The sequence below is a fragment of the Cavia porcellus genome, unplaced genomic scaffold (assembly GCF_034190915.1).
Source record: "Cavia porcellus strain 051 isolate PalLab524CR breed Dunkin Hartley unplaced genomic scaffold, mCavPor4.1 scaffold_2, whole genome shotgun sequence".
In the NCBI taxonomy this organism is placed as follows: Eukaryota; Metazoa; Chordata; class Mammalia; order Rodentia; family Caviidae; genus Cavia; species Cavia porcellus.
In genome coordinates, this window is record NW_026947485.1 from 90,358,760 (window position 1) to 90,384,281 (window position 25,522).

Here is a 25,522-nt window from a genome sequence, read left to right on the forward strand (position 1 = left end):
GCACCTAAAAGCAACACCATGAAGATGATGCCAAGGTGTGCCACCTGCTGGAGCAGTAGCCAGGCTTCCCTATTTCTTGTCTGTAGGAGTCAAGTATCTGGATCGCTGAGCATGCTGAATCCAAATAAGGAACACGTTCTCTATGCTGTGGCCATTCTGGAACAATGGGCTCTGGGGCTTTCTTCTCAAAGCAAAGTTTTTAAATTCTGAAGCTGGAAAGAATGGAGTCCTCCATCTTCTTGTGATGCCCTCAGACCATCTGATCTATTCTTCTGTTGCTTCTCAGAAATCAAGTTCTCCTCTGCTCTATCTTTGTAGTTCACAGCTTTACAGGATGTTTTTTTTCTGGCCGATTTACAACATTTTAAACCATTCTACTGGCCTCTTTGCTCTTGAGTATCAACATATATCTGGCTAAAAGCTCCCTCAGCAGCCATACCACTTCAATGGTAGACTGCCTTGAAATTTTTTCTGCAAGATTAATTAGTTTGCTACCATTAATCTTAGTCTCAAGCAAAGTCTCTGGAATGAGCAAAACACAGACAAACTTTCTGCCAAGCCATAACACATACTGTCTGTAGTCAACAGTAAATGCAGTCCTTCTTCCTAGTAGAAACTTCTCAAGCCTAGTCTTTACCAGCAGGATTTCTATCAGCCTTGTGATCTTGTGAGCTCTAACTGGAATCTCCTGTACAGTACAGCCTATGGTGTCCTAGTGCATTTTTTAGCTGATATCTGTGAATCTTTCCAAACTCTTTCCAATAAAAGTCATTTCCAAAGGCCTCTGAACCACCTGACCAGGTATATTCATAGCAACAACCCCACTTCTGGTACAAAATTCTATTTTAGTTACTTTACCTGACATCCAAAGTTAAAGAGGGAAATGTTTATTTCATTCACAGTATGGCTGGCTCTAAGACAGAGGGGCACATGCCACAGAGGTAACAGTTCATGGTGGCAGAAGATAGCAAATGTAACAAAGTGGGGTGCAACAAGTCTCCTTCTGTCCCTTATATGGTGTCCAGTCCACTGGGATTAGGGTGGTGGCAACAGAATTAGTGGACTGATCCTGAAATCATCCACCACTAATCCCAGCACCCTTAGGCACTGTGAGTCAATTACACACTCTCGATTCAGCCACCACTGAAAAAGCCCTACAACTACGTAAGACTTGGAGAGACGTCTAGACACAAACCATAACACCTCAGTTTTCATGACCTCTATTTAAAAACAGTAAAAATCAACTCTGCTGAATGAAGACAGAAGCTCCCCCATCACCCCCTCCCCCCTCATAGCCATCTCCTGTCCCTCCCTGGACAGTAGAAAGGTTTACCTTTCACCTCACCTGACCCTGGTCATCTTACTGTCACACTGTGCTGGGGCATAAAAACGCCCAGGTACTAAACAAAAGGGTAATGCTGATGTGTCACCATCAAGTGCCCCTAATTCTCTGCCCACTCATTACACTATGCATTTTAAATGCAAATTTCCTTTTTATATTTAAAACTTCTTTATTGCATAAGCAAGGCATGGTGGTGCTTGCCTGTTATCCCCATATTCTGAGAGGCTGAGGTAGGAAGACTAAAAGGTGCAGGCTTAGTTTGGCCAACTTAGTGACTTAGGGAGACCTTGGCCCAAAATAAAAAATAAAAATAGTGGGGATGAGAATGAAGCACATTCTGGGTTCTGGAAGATCCTGGGTTCTAATCCCAGTCCTGAAAAAAAATCATATACAGAATGTCTTGGCCACTTGTATACCACAAAAACTTAAAAAATGTAAGGCAAGCATATTTTTAAAAATTCTAGCTCTGCATACCTCTATCTCAGCACTTGGGAGGCCGAGGCAGGAGTGTTGTAAGTTCTAGGCCAGCCTGGGTGCCACTGAGTTCAAGGCCAATGTGGAATACATAGTGAGACCTCTCAAAAAAAAACAAACAAAAAATTCTTTGGCAGAGGTGGTATAAAAAAAAGTTTGAAGCCAGCTACGGTGGTACATGCCTGTAATTCCAGTTACTTAGGAGGCTGAGGCAGGAGGATTGACTTCGAGGTGAGCCTGGGCAAAATCATATCTCAAAATGAAAAGTAAAAAGAACTTGGAAGATGTAGCTTACTGGTAGATCAGTCCTGGATTGCATCAGTACTAAAAGAGAATTTGAAGACTATGGTACTCTAGGAATAGTAGCAGAGGCCAGGAGGCAGGAGCACAGGACTCTAGCGGGCTGGATTGGAGTTTGCTGTGGCTTCCTGCATGTGTCACTGTGATGTAGCTTCTAGGTGAAGCTCCTAAGCATAAGACTCTTGTCTGTTTGGGCCATTACTGTCTTCCCAGCATTAACCAGGGTGCTGGCACACAGCAAGAACTCATTCACAAGATGAATGCATGGCCAACACTTTCAGGACTGTCACCGTGTGCCAGGCACCGTGCTAAGGGCTGCCCATGATGGCCCTACAGAGAGTCCACTTAGAATCCTCACCTTAGAGATGGGGAAACCAAGGCACGGAAGGGTTGTACAACACACCTAAGGTCACCAGGCAAGGCAGCACCATGCTAGGACCCAGGCATCCCAGTGAGGACATTTAAACATGATGCCTCCTGTCCCTCTAGTCCCTAGCAGGGTCTCTGAGCTCTGAAGCTCCTCTGTGAAGGTCACACCCTCCAGGGCCACCTACACAGCTCTCCACCATCGGTTGCTTTTTCTTCCTCTGTGGTTTCTACTCTGCTGCCTGTTTAATATTTAAGTTGCACACACTCCAGGACTTCTGGAGACCCTTGTCACTGACCTACTTACCTATTCAACCATCTTTGCTCACCCGTGGGGGAGGGCACCAAGGGAAAGGCTGGGGGCAGCTCCGAAAGGAAGGAAGGTGGAGGAGGGTGGGATGAGAGCCTCACATCACACTCCGGCTCCAAGCAGCAGGAGAACATTAATAAAACAAGGTCAGACTCTCCTGCTTCCAGACTGTGCCGGTGTAACACCGATTGTAATTGGCTTTCCAAGAAAGCAGCCTCCTTTCCTCTGGCACAGGAGAAGGGGCTCAGAAGCCCTGGCTGTGTCTTGAGGGGGAGCCTGGAATGGAAGGTGTTGTGTGTGTTCTTGTTATTTATCAAGAGCACTTGGAAGTCCAGGTGGACTCTTACCCCTTGGTAGTATCAGGCCTTTGAATCAGCCACAAACTGGCACTGTGTCTGTCCTAACCGTCTCTGCACAGGCGGGCCTGTCGGGTTCTCAGTGTCCCGTCCCTTTCCGTGGGATTCAACTCCCCACCTTCCCTGGCGTCCTCAGGGAACATTTAATGGACACTGCTGCTCAAAGAATCACACGACATGCTCAGAGCTGCTCCGGTTCCTATTGGGAACTACAAGAAAGCTCTGGTTCATGCTTGACCCTGTCCTTCTGCGCCCATGCCATCTTCCCAGACTAGATGGCCCTGGCGCGGCCACTTGGCAGAGCCCACGATTGTCACGAGAGGTCTAGGCAGGGACAAGAAGTGGTGACCTTCTCGCCAGTGACGCCCCAGCGTGGGCGGGAGGCCGAGGCTCCCCAGCTCCGCCCCCCCCCCACCGCCTCGCTGCCCGTGACGTCAGAGCTGGACCTGGTAAATTGAGCAGCGGTGCCCGGCGCTAGGCGGAGACTGCGACCCGGGGAGGCGCCCACAGACGGAGCCCTCGGTGGCCCAGGCGAGGCAGGAGCGCAAGACCCGCAGGAGATCCCGAGGTACGCGGAGCCGGCTCCCTGCCCACGGGCGGGCGCAGCGCTGGAGGACAGCGGGGAGAGGTCGGGGGGTGCGCACGGACCACGCGAAGCTGGGCGCAGGGCATTTTCTGAGCCCTTAGTCGGGTCGGGGGAGCTCGGGCGCGGCGGGGAGCGGACAGCTGGCAGGGATCCCCGACCGAGTCCCCGACGGCGCTCTCCGGCGGAGCACCAGGGAGCCAGGTGCTCTTGGGGACGCGGCTGGGGATGGCGAGCCGGTGCGCGCGGCTCCGGGACCTGCTTGGCGCTGCGAGGTGAACCCGAGCGCCGGCTGAGCGAGGTCGGGGGTCCCGGCCGCCTGGGCCCTCACCGCGCGCCGCCCCGCAGCTGCGCCCGAGCCATGGCCCTGAGCGAGCTGGCGCTGCTCCGCTGGCTGCAGGAGAGCCGCCACTCGCGGAAGCTCATCCTGTTCATCGTGTTCCTCGCGCTGCTGCTGGACAACATGCTGCTCACCGTCGTGGGTACGTATTCCCCAGGACCCCTTTCCCTGAGTGCCCGCTTACCCGAGAGCTCCGGCCCAGCCTGGGAAAGTTGGGGCGCGCTCTGCAGAAACTGCATCTCTCCTGACCGCTGCGCCTGAGCTCGGAGGCGGAGCTGCGCTTGTGGCTTCGCTGTTGTGGTGGTCAGGTCAAAAACGGTGACCTCCCGATAAGACCCGGCACTTATGTTTCCTCCCGATAATTTCCTGCTTCTCTGTGCTGGCTTGCACCAAGATGAAAAGATTTCTGGTCAAGAGGAACAATTCTCGGAGTTCAAAAATGCTTCAGAGTAAATGTTATGCTACCTCTAAAAGGCGGGCTAAGAACTGCAGGTACAAAGTGACATTCGAGTATTCTACATGAGGGAGCGATTTGAGGCAAACATCTCAGGACCCAGTGCCTGAGCAATTGGAGCCTGGCCCAGCCCTGTAATCCCAGCACTGTGGGAGGCTGAGGCAGGCTAGTCACAAATTAAAACTCCAGCTGGGTAATTTAGGGAGACCTTGAAATGAAGAGAGGTTGCTTCCCCAGTAGGGGGGCACAACCTGCTCAGGTTTGATCCTGGGGTGGGGCAGAAGAGGGAGGGAGGGAGGGAAGGTTGGGGGAGGTAGAGAGAACGATTGGAACATAGTTGCTTATAGCCTTTTTTCCTATAATGGAGTTTTTAAAAACTAAATAATTGAAACCCAAGCCTCTTAATTAGCCCCATTAATAGTTGAGTATTTGGCATGTTTTTCCTTTTAAAAAAATACCAATTTTCAACGTATAAAACAATGTTTTGTTCAGATGGTAAGTGGTGGGTTACTTCCTTCTCCCCATGTGCAGATTTGCAGGACGAATCCGTCAGGTTTCCAGCCTGACTGGGTTTATCCTGGCTCTGGAGCAAGGACCACTGAACTCCTTCTGTCTTCGGTGCTCTGGTGTTTCTCCTGTGCCCAAGGCTTCAATTATATTGAACACTTTTGCTTTATCTTCATGGAAATCTGAGGAATTCTTAAACCACCTAGGTGGTATGGAAAATCCCAGACCCTCACTCACATGACAGAAAGATGAAGTTAGCTTGTGGTAGAGTTTCCCATTTATCATTTCCTGAAGCTTGATTTGTGTTTGTCTTCTCTAAGATGCATAATGGAATAGGCTTCTCTTTCCCAGTCTTTTGAGTTAGAAGTCTTTCGAACCTCTCTGAGAAGCACCAATTGATACCACAACAGCATATCTTGACTGTAGACTGAGTTTTGCTTCTCTTGTTCCTGAGAGGGAATGCACAAGTGACAAAAATCACAGGGGTTTGTTCTGTCTAGTGGACTAAGCAATGTGAAATTGTCCCAGCACGCACGAATGCAGGTGTCTGGCACAGGGGGTTGATGTGCAACTTCTTTGGGCCTCCTTTGGCTTTCGATGTGACCTTAGTTGTGCTGACTCTTGTTTCATGGAGCATTTCAGTGTATTTCAGCATTTCATCACCTTCTTGTTCTGCCCAGTTCCCATCATCCCCAGTTACTTGTACAGCATTGAACATGAGAAAAATACTACCGAAACCCAGACTGCCCGGCCAGTGTTCACAGCCTCCACCTCAGGACGCTTCCAGAGTATCTTCTCCTACTATGACAACTCTACCGTGGTCACAGGGAACTCCACAGAAGGCCTTCACGGGGAGCAGCTGCGCAAGGTCATCACCACACAGCGCATGGTGACCAACGCGTCTGCTGCCCCCTCCGACTGTCCCAGGGAAGAGAAAGACCTGCTGAATGAGAACGTGCAGGTCGGCCTGCTGTTCGCCTCCAAAGCCACTGTGCAGCTCCTCACTAACCCTTTCATAGGGCTGTTGACCAACAGGTAGGCTGTGTGCTGTTAGGCAGGGAGTTCTGTGCCAGCCACACTCATTTCCACCCTGCACCTCTCCCGCCTGCTTGTGGGGACCTGGAGACTGAGGGGTGGGCTGGGGAAAAGCCGTCTTCTCAGCCTCATGTCTCAGTTCTCTATGATGTCCCATGTGTCCACCTTTCTAGCCTCTCCTGTTGCTCAGAAAGTGGGAAAATAGGAAAGAGGACAGAATAAAGAGAATAAAACTTTACTTTTGTCTAACACTGGGTTTTGTAAATACTTTGGTATAATCAGGTTTGGGCAGCATGTGCTTTTCAGTTGCAGTGACCACCGTCAGATTCTGCATTCTTTTTCTAGTCTTCTACCTCTGGTCGTGTCCCTGCTTATCAAAAGCTGTGGTGGTTTCTTTAAAGATAAAGGATTTAGTAGCTGCCTAGTGGGGAATGTAGGAGGAAAGACTGGTGGTACGGCTTCCCAGCTGACATCCTTAGCTGATGCCGTGTTCTTTCCCTTATGCTGGTTACTGCTCATGTCCATGTGCTCCCAGGGAAGAGCACTGAGGCTAGAGAGTACAAGCCACCCAATCTAGGTTAGTGCATATCCACCAGATGTTCTAGATGTTTTGGACTTGTATTATTTGGAGTAATTGTTCACTACATTACTGATGACCATCCATCTAATGTTTATTCTTTCACAGTTGAGATGGCCTGGTTTTGCTTGGTACTGGGAGCCCAAAGCACAGGGCACAGACTTCTGGGCAGTCCTCAAAGATGTTAGGTGCAGAGTGGGAGCTAGCAGAGCTGGACCACCAGGTGAACGTATGAGCTCCACAAGTAGAAATGCAAGAGTGGAAGAGATGGCAGTGTCCAGAGTGTTACCTTCTAGCCAGGCCAGAGTAGAGCTGGGCAGGAGACTGTGCTGGGGGAGAGGTAAGCTGAGGTGGGCAGGCCTGAGGAGGAGTGCCCAAGTGCCTGGCCAGGAGGAGAGGCATTTTGCTAAGGGCAGCATTTGGGGTACCTATGAAATTCCAAAGCCATGTGTAAGAGTCAGGGAGCCAAGCAGTGTAGTTGGGGAGATGGAGAACAAGATCAGCTGCATAACTTGTGGGGTCCAATATGAGTCTATTGTTCAAACGTTAGGAAGCATTTCAATACAGCAGGAGCAAAGCATTGAGCTAAGGACAGGGCCTTGTGAGAGTGAGGCCTTGGGCTTCTCTGGGCTTGAGGGTCTCTGAGCTGGGGAACCATGGGGTAGTGGCAGGGACTCCGGGAGGGGATGGCACACTCCTCCTTCCCCAGCGTCAGCTGCCTTGGATGCACGGTGAGGTGCACAGGGTGGGGCACAGTTCCTGCTATAGTTAGATTCTCTGGACCGAGTGCTGCCATTGAACCTACCTAAACAATCCCGGGCCGAGGCCAGCCTTCCAGTCTGTGCAGAGCAGTATTATACAGCTGCCACACAGAACACAGCAAGCAGATAACCCAGGGAAGGGCTGATTGTGGGCCCACCATGAGGCGCCATTACAGAGGTGACACGCTGCAGCTCTTCTATTCTGCAGGAAAAGACCAAACAGACCCTAAGAGTCATGGGTTTGTTTACTTTCTTTTTGCAAAACCAAGAACGCTTCTTAAAATGCATCTGGTATAATTATGAAATCGGTGCAGGGTTTTGTATTCTGACAGAGCAAACAGCTCAAATACTATATGTGAAAATTGAGGACATTACCGTAATAATGCCTTGCCAATCACTTGGGTGGGAATGTTACTAGCTGTGCTGTGTAACACTTAGAAACTCACTGAAATGATGGGAGTGTTCCAATCTTCCAAATGCAAATAGCAAATGAACAGCTTTTAAAAAATCCCATTTTTTTTTTTAATGCTTTGCTTAAGCCATGGGGAAAGAGCTTGTTTAAAGCCAGCAAGACCCTTCTGCTATTAAACATTTTAAATGCTTTGAGGTTGCAGCTGTCCAAAGCTTATGCTTGGGGCTCTAAAATTTGTCTTGCAAGAGAATCCTAATTTTGTTTTATGACTTGTGAAAGTCAATCTGCTCTCAGGGTGAGTGAACCATGTTGGGTTATCCAGAGGAGCGTTATAACCCCTCCCTGGTTTCCCCAGCTATCCAGCAGGTTTAAAAATGATCTTCAGATCTACCCTACCTGGTAATGGGGAAATGCAAATTTTAATACTAATGTAGGTAAAACCATGGAGTGAACTACTGTGAATTTGGTAATATTTTCCAAACCTGGTAGGCATGAATTTGGGAACCTACGGGTTTTCCACAGTGCTGCTGCTCCCTGCAGTTGACATAGAAAGTTGTGGAGAAGGCACATGTGCACTGGTTCTTTTTTCTTCTTTCTTTCTTTCTTTCTTTCTTTCTTTCTTTCTTTCTTTCTTTCTTTCTTTCTTTCCTTCCTTCCTTCCTTCCTTCCTTCCTTCTTTTCTTTTCTTTTTCTTTCATCTTTTTGAGACAGGGTCTCGCTATGCAGTTCAGGTTGGCCTTGAACTCACTTTGTAGCCCAGACTGGTTTCAAAATCACAGTGATTCTCCTGCCTCAGCCTCCTGAGTGCTGGGATTACAGGCATGCACCACCACATCCGGCTTGCATTGTTCTTTCAGTCTTTCCTCTGAGCTGTTACCAGTAGTAGTCTTTTAACCTAATTTGTGCGAAATTCATCCTCAGTTAGCAATGGAGGTGTGATTCATGTTTCGGGTGTTGTTAGGGTACTATACTTTTGCTGAAAATATGTGACCAACTAGGAAGCAAAGGACCTTGGATTTTGGCAAGAGCCATTGTCTCTTATCCAATGACATATTTTCCAGTGCCCAAGAGTGCTTGGGTCAACTTCCAAGTGTGACTTTGTTTGCAATTCCAGTCATTCTACAAGTGCAGTGTGTGTAACGGGAGACAGCAGGAATTACACTAGTGACACCCGTCATAATTGGATCTTGGGCACATGTGTTCATAAAAGGAAGGTTCTAAGCAGAAAAACAGTGTACACACTCCGTAAGTCAGGTGAAGGTGTAGGCTGCCTTTCTCTTTTTGTGCTGGGGATGGATCCCAGGATCTTGTGCATGGGGAGCAGGTGCTTTACCAGTGAGCTACACCCCAAGCCCAAGGTGTCAGATCCTGGTCTTCGCTCACTTTCATAATGGATTAAGCAGCATTTGTGTCTTGAGAATGGAAAATTGATTCTGTAGGCCACCCAGCTGGCGCGCGAAAGAGTTAACTGTGGCTGGAGGCCATCTCCCCTGGCTTCCTCTTTAGTTTTGTTATTGTCTGGGTGGTCTGCTTTTTATCAAGCCAGCGTCACAGGCTTAATTCATTTTCATAGTTACCTAGTATATTTCAAAGCAGTTATTTTTACACACAAATCTTAGCCAACATCTGAATGACAAGGGAGAAGCCGCAGGGAATGGAATCTTTACAAAACCTACTGGGGTTATTATTTGTTGCCCCGAGCTCCAGTCGGGTGGTTGGAGTGGGCTTTGCCGGAATAAGCAGTGACCTTTTCAGCTTCTCTGCGGACAAGGCAGCCACTGTTGTGGAAAAAGATCTCCCATCTTAGACGACCCTGGGGTAGTGAGGCTAAGGCTTCCGTGGAAGGGGCACGTATGGCAGACTCTTCATTTCTGAAATGGGAGGAAATCACCAATAGGGTTAGAGCGGTTCTTCTCATGGGAGCAGAGTCTACCTGAAATGTGTCTGGAACCAGGGCTCACACTCCAGAAAGTTAGAGATCCGTAATCCATGCAGTTCTTGTAGGCACTGAATAGCCAATAACAACCATCCCCACCCAGCAGCAGACCCAAGGACATAACTTTTATGGTTTATTTGTTTTTCTAGGGATTCAGTATGTGATTTTTTTTTAGTCTCATTCAAATTGGATTAACTGCTCGCTCCCTGACACTCTGCAGAGGCAATTGGATGACTCATGGCGGGAGGTTTATAATGGATGTGTGGATAAAGGTTTGCCGAATCAGATTTAGCTTGCTATATTTATTGAGATAGTATTGAATTGAGACAAGAGGGTCAATTCAGAAGTTTCTGACTAATATTCGCCGAGTTTCTGTCCACTTAAAAGATATTGTGGGGATGGAGAAAGGCACCAGTGTTCTGCCTGTTACTCAGTAACCCTGGGGCTAACAGGCCACCATCCTTCTGAGGTGTGTGTGCAGGGGCTGGAAGAGTTTGAGGGTAGAGACCCAGGAGTTGTCCTCCGTGTCTTATTTTCCTTGGGACTGCTCACAGGAAGGGTGCTGCCTGGAACTGACTGCTGGGTACCCTGCTTGTGGGTTGGCCAGTGCTGGGGACACAGACGTGTGTGTGACCAGATGCAAGAAGGCAGCCCTTAGCCCCAGTGTGGCTGCAGCTTTTGGATTGCTCTGCCCCTGCCTGTGAGCTACTCTGTGCCATGGAAGATGATGCGTTTCCTTCTAGCTTTTGTCATTTGATTATTCCAGATACGCTTTGTTAAAATCCCAAAGGAATTTTAAAAAAATATTCATGAAAAGACCCTTGTGTAATGCACAGCCCTGTATTTTTCAGGGAGACAGTGCCTCTTCATCCCACATGCCACTGGGAGCCATCACCCATTGGGGCTGGCATTTCCACCAAAATCTATACCTGGTGCGCAGGATGCACTCACAGCACATCCACCACTTGAATTTGGGACAGGTTACTTGAGTCCCAGGAGTGGTCATCTGAAAAGCAGACTCTGCCCTGGCTACCGCAGGTGACCGCAGTGGGTACCCCAGGCCTCCTGTGTGCTGTTTCCCTGCCTGTGGAGTGGCCGAGTCGCCTGAGGGCCTCGGTGGCTTCCAGCTCACCTGAGCTGTGCACTGCCAGGTGACTTCAGCCTCTGGCCAGACCGAAGCCCTGGCAAACCATCACTACTGGTTTGGGCACCCCATGTGGATTTACTGCATTTTCTCACATTTTTGCCCTGGAACCACTTGGAGCTTCTCCCTGTGTCTGCAAATGGACCACCGGTGCTTTATGTGGGTGAAGGTTGCCTCTTTTAAAGCTTTCAACCAAAGCAAAGAGAGAAAAAAGAGTTAAACCCTAACCCCAATGGCTGGGATGTATATATGAGCAATACAAATATAGTGAAAGTTTAAAATAAAATTATTACAGTAAAGCACATATGGCCGTTAATCTTCTTCAAATTCTCCTCCTCCTTCAGGCACACTTAGTCCCTTCATTTTTGCCACTTTCCCAGGCAGTGCTGGAAATTTCCTTAAGTGTCCTTAGTTTTGCTGTGTCACATCCAGAGTAATGGTGGATGAGGAGACACTAGGATGTTTTTACTGGACAGAAATTGCTGTAAACAGTTGACCAGTGAGGAGTGACCAAAAAAAATCCAGTGAAAAATTAACTGTATAAACTCGACTATAGTAAAAACCACTTTGCATTAGGTGGAGGTCCCCCCAAATCATCTCCCTTGCTTCAAATATAGTCATCACATCATTCTGGGGAAAGTGTTGTTTTACTAGAATGCATTTTTTAAAAAATGTAAGCATTGATTGTATTTTGGGATTACCCGTTGTATTAGTATTTCAGTTACTGAATTCCTCAAATCTGTGTTAGAAGAGGTTAAAAGCCTGTGTTTCCCTGTGTGGGAAAATGGTCACGTGTCTGTTCTTTCACAAGATGCACCAGAGCTGTAGACAGTAAGCCATCTGCAAGTTCTCTGTGGGCTTCCTGGACTTTTCCCTGTTCACTGCCCAGCAGTGCCATGTAAAACAGAGCTACGGGGTTTATTTTATCCTCCTGAGTAGAAAGCACAATGCCGTCACCTTAGGCTGCCTGGGACCAGCAAGAACAGCTGATGGCAGTGTCAGGTCACTGTTTCATTGTGGAGTTTCCTCATCTGTAAAATGGGGAGCTGATTGCCTGTGTGAAGCACTGAGCTGGTGGGTGTAAGTGCTTGAGGCTTTGGATCTAACATTTAAATGAAGGTGCTGTGACTGTAACTGCTTAGGAGAGCCCTTCCTGGAGCACCTGGGCTCAATACGCCTGGCCCTTCTGGCTTCTTGGATTCCTTTAGTCCCTCTCCAGACTCTTGGGGTTCAGGACTGGGTTGAAAGAGGCCTGAAGATGCTCCTGGCTCCTCTGAATTGAAGAGAGCCTAGGAGGGAGCACTTGGCCTGCCCATCCTGTCCCCTCTTTCTCAGGATGGAGGGAGATGAGGCTTACATGGCAGGCACTGAGCTGTCTGTTTAATCCTATGAAAACACAGGGAAAGAAGGAACAGGGGGAGAGAGGAAATGAAATTTCTAAAGCATCTCCTGTGCTCCAGCTGCACTTTAAATGCTTTAACATTCATAGCTCTCTATGTTCAGGTCTTAGGAGATGAACAGGGGTCTCTTGGTGGTGCTAAGAGGTTTGCTTGGTTAAGGGAAGGGTCATGTGCCCAGCCAGTGTGTGATATCAGAAGACCCCTGGCCTGCTGGATAACCAGTTTGAGAGGGAAATAGGGATTTCGACTTTTTGCATAGAACATGAGGTCTGTCTGCGTAGGCTGGCTTCACTCAGGTCAACAGGAAGATAGGTTTTAATACCTGGCTTCCTAATGCCTCTTAGATTTAAAGGGGTTGTCTTTGCTGCTGGGTGAGTCACCTGATGGTGTGTTTCACCAGACAGAATCATTGGCTGTGACTCTCCATTTGGTGATAGCCTAGCAAACACTAGAATTAAAGAAATAAAAAAAATTGATGGAAATAGGGTTTGTATGCTTTGGATGTGCTCTGGGTTACTTGCCAATATTGAATCAATATTTATTCCAGGGGAATTTTTGTTCAGAGTGCCAGTCCATAAATGTATTCACGTTCCAAGGCAGCCAAACACAAAAAGGTCACGTAGGAAGCACGAAGAATATGAATTTTTAGAAAAGTTGACCAAAAGCTTATCTGTCTGATCTCAAAGGGTAACTAAGAGACAATCAATATAAAGCTTTACAAAAGTACCCAGCAGTCACCAGATTTTCTTCTTGTTTGTGTTTTGCAGAATCGGCTACCCAATTCCCATGTTCGCGGGATTCTGCATCATGTTTATTTCAACAGTTAGTAAGTGCCTCCTGTTTGTCTTCTCAGTATTGATATCAGAATGAGCTATGCCATTCTCAAGCTGAGAATCAGAATAAGGGGGGAGAGGAGTGACGGGAGGGTTGTGTGCTAGAGAAAGGAGTGGAGAATATGGAAATACATCTTTGGTTAGGGATGGCTTTGGAAATGCCCCTGTTGGAATGGTGGCATCCCGCTGGCAGGGGCACAGCCCTGATGTGCTGTTGTGGGCCTCTTCTTTTGGCAGTGTTCGCTTTTTCTAGCAGCTATGCCTTTCTGCTGATCGCCAGGTCCCTGCAGGGCATCGGCTCTTCCTGCTCCTCCGTGGCTGGTACGTATGGAGACACCTGTGTGTGGGTTGGGGCGTTGTGTTGGTCAACTTTCCTTCACTGTGATAAAATACCTGAGGAAAACAACTTAGAGATGTAAAGGATTATTTTGGGTCACGGTTTCAGAGGTGTCAGTCCTTTGGAAGCTGCTCCATTGCTTTTAACTTGTGGTGAAGCAGAAACATCATGGTGGAAAGATGAAGTAGAGGAAAGCTGGTCTCTTCATGGCAATCAGAAAGCAGAGAGAGGAGAAAGGAGCCAGAGAGGAAGGGGCTGGGGACCCGAGGTAGTCCTCAAAATTACAGTCCCATGAGCCTCTCTGTCTGAATAGACCCCGCCTCCTCTTACCCCCTAACAATGCCATCAAGTTCTGACTTCATCAGGGGTTTAATCCTCTAATGAGGTTAGAGCTCTCATGACCCAGTCACCTGGTGAAATCCCTACCCCTCAACACAAGATTTTGAGAGATATTTTAGATCTAAACTGTAACCCCCAGTATTGCCCTGACCAGCCCTCTGGACAGTTAACTGGACTAACACAGGGGCTCAAGGAATTGGTGATGGTGGTGGGGATACTTGTGGAAGCTGCCCACCTTTCTTTTGGGGTTCTTCTGGGCCCCACCTGCAGCTCCCGTCACAGATTCAGGTGGATCACCAGTCTGGCCTGGCTGTTAACCGTGTCTTCAATGTAGGGATGGGCATGCTTGCCAGTGTGTACACAGATGATGAAGAGAGAGGCAATGCCATGGGGATCGCCTTGGGAGGCCTGGCCATGGGTGTCCTAGGTAGGTACGGGCCACTGTATAGGCCAGTGAAAAGAGGGGCATGTCTGGCACTGGGTGGTGGTGACAGTCACCTGGCAGCCCTGGCCATGGTGGACCTGAGTCTCGTTTCTATTTCTTAACTGCATGGAGATTTTGGAAAATGGTAGAAGGAGTTCTTGCTGGGAGGACATGGGTTTTGTCCCGAACCTCTCTGGGCCCCCATGTAAACCAAAGAGCTGAGCAGATTGGTCCACCAGACCCCCTTCCTCAAACATTCCATGTGTTAAGATCTGAGAGAACCTTTCTTTCTAGTCTGCCTCCCCGACCTGCCCTGGATGATCTGCCCAACCATGGGACGAATGTTTTCCCTGGTGGAGATTTCCATCATTTCCCTTTGTCTTTGACATACCTGGCCTCAGTTTGGAGCGTGTGGCTCCTACCTGTGTGTAGGATAAGAGGTGGAGCTCTGTTCCCTCCTTTCCCAAGCCACAGAAGTGGCACAGTCCTATGGCCTGGATCTCCTTTCTTCGGGACCTTCATCTCTGATGGGGGAGTGCTTTGTATGCCCTGGGCATTCCTCAGTGGAAACCCTCCTAGAAGACATTGTTGCAAAATTTACTGCTAACTAAAAAGAAAGTGGCATGACCCCCTTCTGTCTTTTTTTGAGCTAATTTTGCTCAAAAAAAGAGAAATACATGAAACTAATGGCAGGTCTAGTCTTGAGGGGACATCCACCGGGACTGGCTTGGGCCCTCTCTTTCCACAGTGGGTCCCCCATTCGGGAGCGTGCTCTATGAATTTGTGGGGAAGACAGCTCCCTTCCTGGTGCTGGCGGCCCTGGTGCTCTTGGATGGAGGTGAGTGAGGTTTCCTGGGCACCGGGCCATGAGCCTGGCATTCCTGAGGGCATGGACTCCTGCCACATCTGCTTTCCGGAAGGGAGACCATTTGTGTTTTTCCCTTGTAGTTATTCAGCTCTTTGTGCTCCAGCCATCCCGGGTGCAGCCAGAGGTAAGCATCTGGGAAATTGGGACCTACAGCGGTCATGGCGACAGTTCTAACCCTCATTTTTCTGCTTGACAGAGTCAGAAAGGGACACCCTTAACCACTCTGCTGAAGGACCCCTACATTCTCATTGCTGCAGGTGGGGCTTCTGGGTCCATCTCGGATGAGACTGAGTGAGGGAGGTAGCAGTGTGTGATGGGTGCCAGTGTCGTTAAATGTGGGGCTGAAGGGAACATAAAGGGCAGACAGCTTCTGTGTCCTCAGAAGTGGGTTTCTTCTGTCATTGTTTTCTGACCTCAGCCAAGGTTTCTTTTTTTTTCACTTGGGGCAAACCTTAACGATGTGCACCTTGCTCTGCAGAGGGCCAGTGTCACAGGATGCCATCCTTAACACAGGATGCCCTGCCTCACAGCATTGCTTGGAGCCTGAGTTGCTCACTGCTTTTCTGTCAGAATCCATCACTGTTTGGCTTTGAATTTAGTGGCTTCATGGCAGGGATCTTATGTGGGCGTTCTGAATCCCCCTGGTGTATATGAATAGAGACTGACAGTAGATTTGCAGAAGTCTGGGAGGACACTGCTCCTCCTGCAGAGAGCCTGTCTTCATGGAGCAGTGGGGAGACTGACAGGAAGCCCTCTCTGGTGCAGGGTCACACCTTTGAGTTCTTGGCCTGGACAGGCTAAAAGAGAGCTTTGGTTTCTCTGTTTTGGGGAAGGAAGGGAAACAACCCATATCTATTTAAGCACCTGTCCCCAAAGACCACCCTGGAGGTAGCAGGCCACCTCCCTGTGACCCAAGAGACCAGCTATGTGTAGGCACTGCCTGGACCTGAGTGCTGAGGTTGGCCTTGGCCCTGGTGTGAGGCTGGGGGAAGTGTGGCTGGGCGCTGCTCTCTGGGCGGCTCTGCCATCTGCCTTCAGACCCAATGAAGGTGCATTTATGAAAGTGGGGCTCCAGTACTCCAGGAGAGCTCAGGGAGCTTTTGAGAAGGGGCCCTGTGCTGCCTTTGGACATGTAAATTCAACCTCTTCCAAAGCTGCAGGCTGATCTGATTTAATCCTTCTGGTGCTGGATTTAGGGAGGATGTATATAGCCCAAGTACTAGAGATCTCTTCATGTGTTGGGGTCCTGCTAGGTGCAGTCTCTCAGGCCTGGGATGCCCCAGAGCCCTGGCCATGTATTCATGGTAGAGAGGAGGGCGTGTGGTGGAAGATGAGGTCCCAGAGTTGTTAATTCCTGAAGCTTGGATAAATCTGGAAGGACTGCGCCAGTTGAAACCTCTCTGACAGGAGGGAATTCAGGGACCCATTCCACACTACTGTCACACTGTTCCCAGTGCTTGGTGGGGGTGGTGGGAGGAGTCCAATCATTCTGTGTTAGCCCTGTGATCCTCCAGAGATATCCGTGTTCATGGCACGATAAAACATATTCCAAAGAGTCTCAGGTTGACCAGTGTCGTTTGTCGTCTGGAAATTGCCTCGCTGCTGGGGCCTCAAGCAAATTACTTCATTAATAAATTGGAGCTCCTTTTCTTCAATTAATAAATTGGTCTCATTAAACCAAATGATCTGTAAGGCTTCCTCCAGTTGCAAACGCTATGACTCGGGGATTCTACTTGTTCAAAATAATAATAATAATGAAATAACAACAACAACAATAACAATAAAAACATACCCCTTGCCATCGCTTTGGCTTGGTGTTTATCTTTTCCTGATGGAAGTAGAGAAGCTCTGAACAATTGAGCTGTCACCACTTCGGAGATGACTGAGGACACTGAGCATTGGAAGCAGAAACACGCTAACCTGTTCCTCTCCCAAAGGCTCCATCTGCTTCGCGAACATGGGGATTGCCATGCTGGAGCCGGCCCTGCCCATCTGGATGATGGAGACCATGTGTTCCCGGAAGTGGCAGCTGGGTAAGGAGCAGGGTAGCTCTTCTCACTCTCAGACCTTTGTCCCCAGGCGGGTCCTGTCAGTGTAGCCCTTCCGAGCTACCCACACCAGGATAATAAAGTGTTTACTGCTGCCTGGCTCTTAACAGGGTCAGTGCCTTGGGCAGCATTGAAGTCTGTTTGGGCTTTGCATCATTTGTGGTAGACGCTCCAAACAAGAAGGTAAAATTACAGTGAGAAAGAGAGACAGAAACAGAGTGAGAGGGAGGGAATTCATAGAACTTTTATTACAATATATTGCTAACTTGCTCTATCTCATTATTCGTTATTGATCTCTCTCTGTGCCTGTTCTACAAATTAAATTCTAGCATAGGTTTGTGTAGGTGGGGAGCTGCCTGCAGTCTCAGGCATTGCTGGCGGTCGGGGTACGTAACCCCACAGACAGGCAGGAGCTACCACTGGGTCGCTGTGTTTTGTTGTGATGGTGTTCGGCATTGACATGCTTGTGACTGTGTGTGTATTGTTTCAACAGAGCTCTGTAGGACACTGTGATTCATCTCCTTTCTTTTTAGGAGATTGCTAATCAATGAATTAGTCACTGCCTTATGTTTTCATTTTCCATAGCGCTAATGGGTCCAGCTCCCAGACCTTGGCAGAGATGAAAGGAACCTGAAATGCAGTCAAGTGGGTCAGCAGCGTAGCCTTCCTGTGGTTCTGCTTCTCATGAATATCTGTCCTGACTCTCCAGGCCAGATGTGGTGCTCTCTGGGCCAGACTGGGACTCTCTTCCTACGTTGGGCATCTTCTTTACCTCTTCTTTTTCCTATGTCCTTCTTTCCTGTGTCCTTCTCTCTGCTTACTCCCTCATCACGAGAGACCACATCCTCCAGCGGCTTTGGGGAGGATGCCTGGCCAATGAAGTTCTCTGACATGCTGCGTATCATAAATAACCTTACCCTCACCTTCCACTTGCTTGACTTAGTCTGCATTGGTGTGTGTGTGTGTGTGTGTTTGGTTTTGGGGATAAAACTCAGGGCCCTTTTACTACTGAATTACCTCTCTAGCCCACTTTTCTTTTATCTCTCCTCTCCTCTCCTCTCCTCTCCTCTCCTCTCCCCTCCCCTCTTCTCCTCTCCTCTCCCCTGCCTTCCTCCTCTCCTCTCCTTTTCTCTCCTCTCCTCTCCTCACCTCTTCTCTGTTATGTTCTATTTTCTTCTCTTCTGTCCTTTTCTTTTTAATTTAATTTTGAATTACGGTCTTGATAAATTGCCAAGCTGATCTCAAACTTTCCATCCTCTTGCCTTGGTTTCTTGAGTAGCTGGGACTACAGGTGTGTACCACCACATGTAGCTGCCTGTATAAATTTTTTTCTTTTTCTTTTGTCTTCAGTGGTGCTGAAGATGGAGCCCAGGCCTTTACGCTAGCGAGGCAAGTGCTCTGTCACAGAGGCACACACACGCCCCAACACTGTGTGAATAATTTCCTTGTTGGAAATCATTTTCTCTTGGAATTTTGAAGACCTGTTCTGTTGTCTTCGGGCATGCAGGGGTGCTGGGGGGAGGCCAGGGGTGTTTTCATTGCTGATCCTTTTTGGAGCCTGGGCAACTTCCTTCCTCTTTGGATTGAGCGTCTGTGATGGTGATTTGCACTGGGGTCCACTTTTCTCTGCAGTGGGTCCTTTTGGTCTGCTGGACCAGCTGCTTCACGTGAGGACCCACTTTTGATCTGGGAAGCCTTTCTCTATTATTACTTCACTCTCTTCCCTCATTTCCTTCTATTCCACTTAGTTGGGTGTTGGACCTATATGTTTTCTTCTCTCATCTCTCTTCTCTTATTGCCCTGGATCTGTTCATCTTCATTTTTTTTTTTTTAAATTGGTACCAGGGATCGAACTTATGACCGCCTGCTTGCAAGGCAGGAGCTTATGCCGCTGAGCTAAATCCGCATCCCCTTCATCTTCATCTTTTGAGCCATCTCTTGAATTTTAAAATTGGTATTGTCATATCTTAAATCAGAAGAGCCCTTTCGTAGTGGGCTCCTCCTAGCCTGTGAGTGGTGTTTGGTGTGTGTGTGTGTGTGGTCACCGGTGAAGTGACAGCCTCTCACTGTCTTGGGAGGAAAACTTTCCTTCAGTCCCTCTTTCAGCCTCCTCATTACTCAGGCCTCCATGCCGCCTGGGGCTGGGCAGTCCAGGGCTCCTGAACCATCCCTCTTGCTCTAGAGAAACTGCCTCCTTGCAGGGTGAGGCTGGAGGACTGAGGAGCAGCGCTACCCAAGCAGCTTCCCTCTCTCTCTGGACAGCCTTGGCCCTCAGTGGGTACCCTGTGTCTCAGGCCTTGGCCCCTGCCTTCATGAGCTATGAGGCCCCGGGGGCTTGTAGCTTGTGGATGTCTCGCTCCACATGCAAATGGGAGGTTCCAGCAGTCCATGTGTGTTCATTTTCCTGTCTGTCCCCTCTGCTTGCTTCTCCTGGTCCCTTCTGTCTGTCCCTAGGCTGGCATGTGGAGGAGGGAGTGGGATGTGTGTCTGTAAGTTTCTTTTACTGTTTCAGTAACATTTCAGTGAAGTTTGGAGTGGAGGACTGAAACCTATAGATTCAGGCTGCCCATCACTCATTTTCACTGTTGTAAATTGTTTTCTTATAAAGTTAAGCATTGCGTTTTCAACCACCTTTATTTTTGAGTGTTTGGGCTGGGCCAGTGTTTGTCATTAGAAACCGGCCAGCGGAGGGTACCTTCTGCCTTCCCCTTGCATCTGGGAGTTTATCTGCAGGGGGCATTCAGTACCTGCTGTTAGTGCACTTACACAACTATTCTCAGCCTTCCAGTCTTTCCTGTTGACTAAAAGGTTATGAATTCACAGGGTCCTGTTCTAATTTTATTCAATAACTGAGCAAAATCAAGCATTCATTTATAAATTTATCAGACATGTGGATTTTCTCTATCAGAAACTTACTGGGACACTTTGCCCACTTTTCTGTCAAGTTGTCTGTGCCCCTGTTGATGTGAGTGCTCTTTTATATAACAGGATCTTTTAGCAGAAGTCTTACTCGTACTGCCTCCTTCCTGTGTGTCTTTTTGTGTGGGGTGATTTGCTTCTCAGAACACTTTCAACGCCACCAGTCAGATTTAGGACTCTTCCCTGTTGTTCTTTCAGGCATATCTATACCATGCCGAGACTGTTCTTTCAGAAACTGTTTTCCTTTAATGCCCTTTAAGGCTTAGATACAGAATGTCACTCAGAAGTCCCATGTGTCCGGAGGCTGGGCTTTTGGAAAGCAATTGGCTCTGGGGGATGCTGTACTCATTTAGGGGGGTGACCCACCGACAGATGCAGAGCTGAATGTGCTGTGGGGAGCCGGGATCTGCTTGGAAGAGGTGGTTGCTGGGGTGTGAGCTGGAAGGGTGCATCTCTCTCCCTGGCTCCTCCCTTCGCTTTCTGCCCCCTGCTTGGGCACCTTTTCTCCCTGTATCCATCTGCCATCCTTTCTCCTTGGAGTCAGCCGATCGTGAACTGGAACTGTGAACCAAAATAAATCTGCTTTCCTTTAAATTGTGGGTGTTGGATATTGTCAGAGACAAGGAAAGTGATGAAGATGATACTTTTTTTGCATTAAAATGTTAGACTTTTAGGGGCTGGGGATTTAGCTCAGCGGCATAAGCGCCTGCCTTGCAAGCAGGCAGTCATGAGTTTGATTCCCAGTACCGATAAAAAAAATGTTAGACTTTTATGGAATGAATTTTGTTCTAAGGTGAAACCTAAGTTTTGTTTGTGTTTTCTGTGTGACCAGTTTCCCCCCCAGTGCCATTTCCTCTTGAGAATGCTGGAAACTCCTCTCTGTCATTCCCTGCATGAACAAGTGGGCCTGTTTCTGGGTTCTCTCTTCTGTCCTACTGACCTGCTGCATGTGTTCTCTGTCAGGGCCCGGTAATTAATCACTGTGTCTTTAGAATGTTGCTTAATATCTGGAACGCCGGTCCCCACACATACCCCTTTTTCTTTAAGAATTTATTGATTATCTGTCCAGGAGATTTATTTTCCTTTCCTACTTCTTTCAAGGTGCACATGGATATCTCTGTAGGCAGTCTGTCAGTTCTGACTTACTCTGGCATTTTCAGTGCCCCTAGCTTTTCTGCAGGTGACCTACATTTCCCTCGGGCCTCAGCCTTCTGCAGGGTGCCTCGTCAGAAGTGCTCCCCAGCTAGACTTTCCCCTGCTCTGCCTGCCTAGGTGCATGTGGTCCAGCCTGAGTATCCACCATTCCCTTCCTGTTCTGCATTGATTTTGCATCTTTTCTTCAAACAATCCTTAAACAGCCCCAGGGGTCTGGGGTGCAGGGGTACAGATGGGGAGAGACTGCTTGCTATGGGATATGACTTTTCTTTGTGGAGTGATGGAAATCTGGATTCAAGCAGTGGTAATTGCACAAGCTTTGGGATAAAATAAAGCCCACCAAACTCCTCTGAGGAATGAATTTTATAGGGTGTGACTATGTCACAAACAACCTAAAACAAACCCAAATAAGAAGCAGCAGTAAGGACCAGGGGCTACACCTAGGGCCTTGGGGGCTGCTGCAGAAAGCACACTGCTTTGCAGGAGGGATGATTTTTTTTTGTCTAATCTTTTTTCTTTCTTTTTCTTTTTCTTTTTTTGTCTTTTTGAGACAGGGTCTCTCTATACAGTTCAGGCTGGCCTTGAGCTTACTTTGTAGCCTAGGCTGGTCTTGAACTTGCAACAATCCTCCTGCCTCAGCCTCCCAAGTGCTGGGATTACAGGTGTAGGCCACCATACCTGGCTTAATCTTTTTTCTTGATTAGTGCAATTCGTTTTGCAAAAGAGTTGGACATTTCTTGGTCCTGCTGCCAGTACCTGCAGCTGCTCCTTGTGGAAGCATTGCCCAGTGTCTCCTTCCCTTTAGTCCTTGGTGACCAGATCTCTGGTGTTCTCAGAGGTGCCTGTCTGTCCAGGTGGAGCCCACAGACCCAGTGAAGTGCCCTGCATTTGCCCCCTGCGCGCCCTTGCCTGGGAAGCTTTTCTAATGTCTCTGGTGTCTCCATTTAACCGACTTATGATCCTAATTGAATGTGTCCTGGTCATGTACAGGCTACTTAAACTGCTCTGCTCTCATTCTCTGCAGACAGAGCCTGAGGCTTCCTTTATAAAGTATTTAAGGTCAGCCAGGAGCCGGAGCCACATGAGAGATAGCAGGGCAGGCAGCTGGTTGTCACCGGGCAAGCATCCTGTGCTTATCAAGGAATGGTGGCCTCTCTGGGCACCTTTAGCTCTGTGAAGGGGCATGTCTTCAAGCACTCTTTTCTCTGATGGCCAGTTGTGCTCTGAGAACCTCCTGGCCCTTGCATGAAAGTGGCTGTGGGGCACAGGTGAGAACCTCCTGGCCCTTGCATGAAAGTGGCTGTGGGGCACAGGTGAGAACCTCCTGGCCCTTGCATGAAAGTGGCTGTGGGGCACAGGTGAGGGAGTCCCTTGCACACTAGACACTTGCTGCCATTTGGGTAAGGCCAGCGGACCAGGGTGAAAAATAGGGAGGTAGGCTTGCCTGAGTGACAGCCATGAGACTGGACCGGAAGGGCTGTGTGCCAAGGATATGGTCCATTTTTACTGTTTGAGCCTCAAAAGTACCCTGTGAGATGGGTACAGTGGGAGCCATGGCAGTTTCTTAGGCTTTACGGATTAGAGGAATCACCTCAGACCTCAGGTAGCAAGATTTTCATGTCTGCTTTTCCCTAAAGAGTCATGAGATGGAGTTTGAGCCCATGGAGCCCTGGAACTGCATGGAAAGTAAGGGTGCTCTGCTTCTGGGTCGCATCGGTGGGCTTGCCACCCCTCTCAGAGTGGGAAGATGTGGCTTCCACTGGATCTTGTCTGCATCTTTTCTTGAAGCTTCAGAAGCTTTGGAGCCATAGCCCATGCTCAGAACCTGAAGTTAGGACTCAGCAGGAGGCCTGGAGTTCCAAGGGGCTTTCTGTGAGCCACTTCTTTGGCCAGAGCTTAAGCCACCAGACTGTCTATGGGCCAAGTTCAACTCCAAGGTAGGTCCCACCCCCATAAATATTAGGGTTTAACCCAGGGCCTTATGCATTGTTGCGCATGTTAAGCAGGAGCTCTACCATTGAGCTGCATCCTCAGCCCTCAAGTAGGTGTTTTTTTTTTTTTTTTTTTTTCCTTTTTGGGTTAGTTGGTATGATGTAGACCTCTATAGGGTTTATCTTTTTCAAAAAATGAATTGCCAACATTTAAAAGTCAAGAGGTTTTATCCAAAAACCCAGAGTTCCAGCTTAGCTAGAAACGCCAGCTCCTCTAATCCTGGAATGGAGCTACCTGGGCAGTGGCTGGCTGAGAGAGCCGCAGTGACCTTCTCAGGTGTGTTCTAGGCCTTGCAGTTACCACAGGTCACCCCCCATCCCCCTTTCATCTTGTTTCTCTGATTCTAAGGCTGAAGGTCGTAGTCCTTACCATGTACCTGCAGGGTCATCTTCCTTTACCTCCATCACTCATGGACATGACCCTGCCTCCTGGAGTCATTTATCAGGAGACGAGGTCCACCCAATTTCAACTGTCCAGATGAATTCTGTCACTGGAGTGCAAGTCTGCTGCTCACCTTTCAAGGCCTGGTTGAAGTACTGTGTTCTGAAGTCGGCTCAGGGTTCTCAGCCTGGGGCCTGTACTTCTGTTATGTTCAGAAGGAGGCCAGGCCTCTGTTCAAACAGTATCTGACTCAAAGGACCTTTCTGTGGTGACAGGAGTCACGTTGTCATTGTCCCTGCTGCACGGCAGTGCTGTGCTGGCTGTCAGTAAATGTTTGCTGAATCAGATTAGACTAATTATTTGGCTACTATGTATTGTTAAGTGTGATGGAGATGATTCCCTGGAACATGAAATGAGGTTGCTTTTTATTATTTCCCAGAATTTCCAGATCTAGAATGATTTGGTTTTGGATTTTTGTATATGCGACCCATCACTTTGAAGTCTCTGCTGTGTTGGAGGCTTGAGTCTTCTCTGCAGTCAGTGGCTCATGGGAAAGGGACAGGATCACGCTTGTCCATTTGTGTGCTGGTGGACCAAACAGGCCCCAGACCCTCTGCATTTTGACTGTAGCAGGTATTTGCTGACCTTCTAACAGCTACCATGCATCTGTAACTTGTGTAGTCATGACTGAGAACAAAGCAGCTTTTAGCATTTGAAGGCAAGGCTTTGAATCCAAACGCTTGTATCTGATTTCAAGAAAAAAACCTGAAATTACTAAGAGTTTAAAAATGGTCTCTCCTAAAGATATAGTCCCATTGTCCTAATAATAGACAGTGGAGCTCAGGTGGACAAACTGCTGGTAGCTAAGCCTGGCCGGACTCAGCCAGGCCTTTCTGTTCAATGTGAGAACATGTGCAAGGCAGCCACTGTCCCGGCCAGCAGGAAATGGCTCCTTGATCATCAGAATCCAGGGGATGCAAGCTCCCTCCCTGGAAGACTACTGAACTTTGGTCATGCAACTGCAAGCTACATATGACTTTACCACAAAAAATAACCATGCAGACTTTTTTTGATGTGGAAAGATGTTCATAAGAGCTAATTGAATAAAGCAGATGTAGAGAAGTAAGTATCCCATACGGAAGTCCCACTTGTACAAAATCATATATGCACACACGCACATATGTATAAACTCACAAGGGAAAATAACAGTGATGATTATCTGAGTGATGGGCTTTGGATAATTTCGCCTGCTTTCCTTTTGCTTATCTTAATTTCCCCTAATTCTCTCAGTGGCCATGTCTCACTACTGTCAGAGGGAGTCGTCACAGGGAGGAGGATGTATATGTATATGCCTGGCCCACTTAGGTGCTGGCTGCTGGGCTCCCACAGTGAGGAGCTGTGTAAAGAGGACGTCATTTTGGCTTATGTGTAAAGTCTGCCACACACAGAACTGGGGGTGAGATGAAGCCACCGATAGAGAAACGGTTTTCATTTCTAGAGTGGCTCAGCAGCTCTGTGGTATGGGTAAAAGTGTGGGGTTCAGACTGGAGCTGTCAGCCACCGGATATTAGCTGCGTGGGTGCAGGCCCGGGGCTTCCTTTCAGCCGCTGTAATCAGCGCGGTGGTGGCCATGATTATTAGTTTTTCGAACATGTGACTGTTATTGGTACTGATAAGGTGTCCTTTTCATAAATCCACAGGCATTGCTTTCTTGCCGGCAAGTATCTCTTATCTCATTGGAACCAATATTTTTGGGATACTTGCACACAAAATGGGGAGGTAAGATGAAATGAATTCAGCATTCATTCTGTTATACTAATGATAATGTAGTTCTTTAAACATATTTGAAGTATTTCTCCCTTAAATGCTCTCAGTATTGTTTTTACTTCCATTGAAAATTTGGACAGGGAAAGAAAATCCCGTAAGTGT

The 25,522-nt window shown here is 48.2% G+C and overlaps 1 protein-coding gene across 1 annotated transcript in view; it reads left to right on the forward strand.

Moving 5' to 3' along the window:
- The first annotated feature begins 3,580 nt into the window (after positions 1–3,580).
- The window catches only part of Slc18a2 (solute carrier family 18 member A2), a 30,218-nt gene continuing 8,276 nt past the window's right edge, over positions 3,581–25,522 (forward strand). The window contains exons 1-11 of the mRNA XM_003479318.4: positions 3,581–3,716; positions 4,080–4,213; positions 5,713–6,067; positions 13,065–13,123; positions 13,368–13,451; positions 14,141–14,233; positions 14,979–15,068; positions 15,179–15,222; positions 15,295–15,355; positions 17,036–17,131; positions 25,294–25,372. Of these exons, the coding sequence (XP_003479366.1) occupies positions 4,093–4,213; positions 5,713–6,067; positions 13,065–13,123; positions 13,368–13,451; positions 14,141–14,233; positions 14,979–15,068; positions 15,179–15,222; positions 15,295–15,355; positions 17,036–17,131; positions 25,294–25,372 (1,082 nt within the window). The 5' untranslated portion in view covers positions 3,581–3,716; positions 4,080–4,092. The remainder of the gene's footprint in view (positions 3,717–4,079; positions 4,214–5,712; positions 6,068–13,064; positions 13,124–13,367; positions 13,452–14,140; positions 14,234–14,978; positions 15,069–15,178; positions 15,223–15,294; positions 15,356–17,035; positions 17,132–25,293; positions 25,373–25,522) is intronic.